This window comes from Oryza glaberrima, chromosome 6, assembly GCF_000147395.1.
Source record: "Oryza glaberrima chromosome 6, OglaRS2, whole genome shotgun sequence".
In the NCBI taxonomy this organism is placed as follows: Eukaryota; Viridiplantae; Streptophyta; class Magnoliopsida; order Poales; family Poaceae; genus Oryza; species Oryza glaberrima.
Window position 1 is genome coordinate 10,345,422 of NC_068331.1, and position 4,413 is coordinate 10,349,834.

General features: G+C 47.4%; 1 protein-coding gene across 1 annotated transcript; it reads right to left on the reverse strand.

Annotated features, from left to right (window-relative positions):
* Window positions 1–1,172: 1,172 nt before the first annotated feature.
* Window positions 1,173–3,992, reverse strand: LOC127778114 (uncharacterized). The gene is made up of 3 exons (XM_052304769.1): window positions 3,408–3,992; window positions 2,800–3,334; window positions 1,173–2,721 (listed from the first exon to the last, which is right to left on the reverse strand). Exons 1-3 carry the CDS (start codon window positions 3,898–3,900, stop codon window positions 1,200–1,202), a joined length of 2,550 nt encoding a protein of 849 aa, XP_052160729.1. The 5' UTR covers window positions 3,901–3,992; the 3' UTR covers window positions 1,173–1,199.
* Between the last annotated feature and the right edge of the window lie 421 nt (window positions 3,993–4,413).

Genomic DNA, 4,413 nt, shown 5'->3' on the forward strand with positions numbered 1-4,413 from the left:
CCTCGGAGTCTTCGGAAGAATTTGGGTATGGCTCTAGTAGCTTTTCCTTCTTTTGTAAGACTTATACTTTATTTAGAATATTCTTCTTTATACTACTTTGGTATTGTACTACTTTCCAAGTATATGAATACCAACTTTATTATATGCCACGTGGGACTAAGACCTAGTCAAAGGAGCCACGTAGGCGTCGCGTCAGCCAAAACCAACGAATACAGCCAAAAAAACCTCGTTTGCATGTTTTGTAAGTTGAGGGATGCGTTGTATCCGGTTTTGTGGTCGAGGGATGAATTTCGAAGACGGTGATAAATTAAGGGAGCTAAAGTGAACGTACTCCAAGGTCCGTAGGTTCAAAAGTTCGGCCTAAGTATGGTCATATATTCGGCCCAAAGGTATACACAAATTAAATTCAGCCCAAATATATACATATATCGGCCCAAAAGTGAAATGGTGGGCGTAGATTTCCCAACAGATCACGCAGGCGAGCTGAGCTCCTGGAGGCGCGCAACCCGCCGCACGACGCCGGCGAGCGCGCGAGGTGGGACTCAATCCCGCGTCCCGCCTTTTCGGATGCTCGCTCCGATCTGTGTAAGTATCTGCTTCGATCAAGCTACAGTTTCTTTCGCGCTGCGGATTTTTATTTTTGACACGCGGTTGCAGGGAGGCGGGTGGTGGCCTGGTTTGGTTAGTGGATTTGCCTGGTGCGGAGCAGGCGGCGGTGGCTGGCGGAGGCAGAGCGCGCGGTACGTGCTCGATGAAATGCTCAGCGGGAATCCGGTGCCCATTGCTAGAAGAAAAATCGCCCCCTTCGGAGGTGCTCGACGAGTGTTCGACGAAATGTCTACAAGGACGCGGCAGCCTTGTAACGGCAGTGTTGTGGTTTTTCTGCGGCCCAGTTTGCTCGGCAGGACTGCGCTGCTGATGCGGGCGCTGCTCAGTTTGTGCCAGGTGCGTCTCCTCTCCTACTTCGATTTTCTTGCTTGTTGAATTGCTGATGCCCATGATGATTTCATTTGTTGAATAGAATTGATGCTCACATAGCTTGAAGGAAATATGTGAATATATATATAGTATGCCTACCCGTGAAAGCAAACATAGCAACATTATTTCCTCGAAAAGGAGATAAGAAAAAAATGGCAGTACTTTTTGAGTGATTGCTACTCTTGAGCCCTCTAATGCTCTCGTTACCATGCGAACAACATCTAAGCTCGACTGCCGCCTTCTTGTAACTGAGAAGGCTGATCATTTCCTTGCCCCTGTTGCTGAGACCTTCTGACAAATGACAAAAACTTGTGGATTGCAGCACAGCCTAGTGCACCGATAACAAATGCAATGACATATCCAGAAGGTTCCCATCTCATGCTTGACCCAGTCACATAGGCTAGCAGTAGGCCGAGCAAGTCCAGCACAATTGTAATATTCATCACCCTTAGCCACCTGTTCTTCTGTAGCAGTTCCGTCGGTAGCAATAGGATGATAACAACAATAGAGGCCACAAAAGAAGTTGAGTTGCTGTAGAAGAAGGTGAGGTAGCGATACCTCTTATTGTCATGCATAACCGAGTGACCCACACCATGCCCGTCACTATTACCCTGCCACACACCACCAGGTGGGTTCAGACCAGCCTGGTAAGTAACACTTGCTGCCAGGACCCCTAGCAACATCAAGTACTTGCGCTTGGCATGGTATTTGGCTCCATCCTTGTCTTTCTCACGGGGCTCCTTGGGTTTGTCATCTCGCTTCTCTTTGCTCTCACTTTGATAGAAACACACTAGGAGTATGATCATAATGAAAAGCACCACAGCTACCAACACAAAGACATAAATGGATGTTTTCAGATGTTGAGTGCTTCCGGCAGCATAAGCTCCCAGAAGAGCAAACAAGCCTGCTGCGGTGCAAACCGAAAGAGCATAGCTTTGTATAGCTGGCCTATACAGATTTGGGTTCACGAGGAGTATGATGAGGGAAAGAGATGACATGAAGCTTACTGAGTTACAATAGAGAAATGCCTTGTAACGGCGTGGAAAGTTGTAAAAGAGTACTGGATCACCAGCATGGTGCCCGAACCCATCATCCGCAACTCTGAACCCGCCTGGTGGTGTCAACCCAGCTTGATAAGTGAGGGTCGCGCCCAAAACAGCGAAAAGGAGCAACCTCTTGCGCCTTTTGTCAATACACAAATCTTTCTCAGCAAGATTGCCCTCAGCTGAATTATTTTGGGTGTGCACAACTGAACCATTTCGTACAGAATTTGTGTTCCCAACTTCCTTCTCCTTGTCATTGTCTTCAAGCGTGAAGAACACAACATGAATCACCACATAGACTAGAACACCGCCTGCCAAGGCAATGATGTAAACTGATGTGGTTATGTCCCGGCAGCTTCCAGCAGCATATGCACCCATGAGACCAAACAGATCCAAAATCATAGTTATCTCTAGAATGCGGCGCCTGAGCAAAGGTTTATACCGGACCAAAACTATGACAACCAATGATGCTGCAAAGGCTGTTGAGTTACAGTAAAAGAACACCTTGTAACGTTTGGCTTGTGTGGATAAGAGTATTGGTTCGCCAGCCATGTGCCCATCTTGGTTTTTCTGCCAGACACCACCTGGTGGGACTAGCCCTGCTTGGTAAGTAACAGTTGCCACAAGAGTGGCAAGCAGTACAACAAGAGATTGGGCCTTCTCCAGAATATCTGTCTTACTGCTTGTATTCTTTCTGGAACTGTCAATTCAAACAAAGTTAGCATTAAACTAAAGATGGCAACAGGATAGGCAGCAGAAAAATGTTTGTGTTCAGTACCTGCTATCTGATGGCCCTCCCGGTGAACATGATAACTTTGCAATTATTGGCAGACAGGATATGTTTGAAAGTTGTGGCAGAAAAAATAGGACTGCCTGGAGGGCGCCTATGCATAAAAGAACAGCACCAACCAGACTGAGTACATAGATGGTAGTGTCAGGCTTTCTGCAGCTGCCAGCCACATAGGCCCCCACAAGGCCTAAAAGAGCAATGGTGATGTACGCGTAGAGCACATAAGTCCGTACGGTGATGGTGATCTTTATCTTGTCGAGGGGTAAGAAGATCTGCTGCTTCTTGTCCAGAAGCAGCATGATGATGAGCAGGGATGCGACAAATGCAATGGTGTTGCAGACAAAGAACGCCCTCAGACGGCGAGAGTGGTGTTCCCACAGGACTGGATCGCCTGGATGGTGGCCCCCCTGGTTGTTATCCCAGTAGCCACCCGGCGTGCTCAGCCCAGCCATGTATGTGATGCTTGCCACAAATGTTGCGAGAAGCATCAGTACCTTGCGGTGACGTTTTTTCTTCTCATCACCTGGCCAATTTCCCCTCTGAATGTTGACATGGTCCATATTTAGTGCGCTGAATTAGGAGGATTAGTAGATTACCTGAGCTGATCTCCTGAGTCTGTTTCTTGTCAAATAAAGTTACCACCATCTGTGCCACCATATAGATGAAAGTAGCCACAAGTGCAGAGATGTTGCCGGCTGTGAGAACACCCCGACTGGTCCCTGCAGCATAGGCCCCCATGAGGCTTAGCAGGTCCAGCACCATGGCTGCTCGCAGTGGAAGCATGGGGATCTGCAACTTCCCCTTCTCATGCAGGATAGCAAGGATGAAAATGAGGATGATGACCACAATGGACAGCGCGAATGCAGTCGCGTTGCAGTAGAAGAACATAAGGTATCGGCGATACTGGCTATCCCGGATGATGGAGTCACCAGCGAGGTGCCCGGCCTCGGTGTCCTGCCAGACACCCCCCGGCGGGTTGAATCCTGCGCCATATGTCACTGTGGCCACAAGGGTGGCCAACAGCAGGAGGTACTTCCTCAAATCATACTCCAATGGTGAGTCCGTCCTCTCTCGCTCGCTATTATCCATTTGCAGGAGAGATAGAAGCAGAAAGGAGGTACTCCAAGTTTGTGAATGGATCAATGCTAAGAAGGTGCTTTGCTATGCATAATGATGTATATAGCTGTGCTTCTCTCGCCTAATAATGATGCCATGGATGGGCTTAGCATTATCAATGAAGATGTAGACTGGAAGACTTTGCCCAAGTCATCTTTTTATATTGATCTGTCTCATCTTCTTTATTCCTTGTGGGGTTCTCACATCCCACTGTTTCAAATTGACTAGCATTGTCCTATGAAAGAAACGTGCAATGATATGAGGCTTAGCATAGTTTACGAGAGCAGAAAGAGACTTTTATTGTTTTTATTGTGTCATGCTGTGTGAGCTGGACATATCAATACTTTACATGACTACAAAGACTTGTTCCTATGCATGTTCCAGGAATGACTCCATGGAATCTATTATCCAACTCCTAATAAGTCATATATTGTGGGCACGTTGCTGTCACTCCGCTAAACTCCAGTGTTAGATATGTTGTGTGCA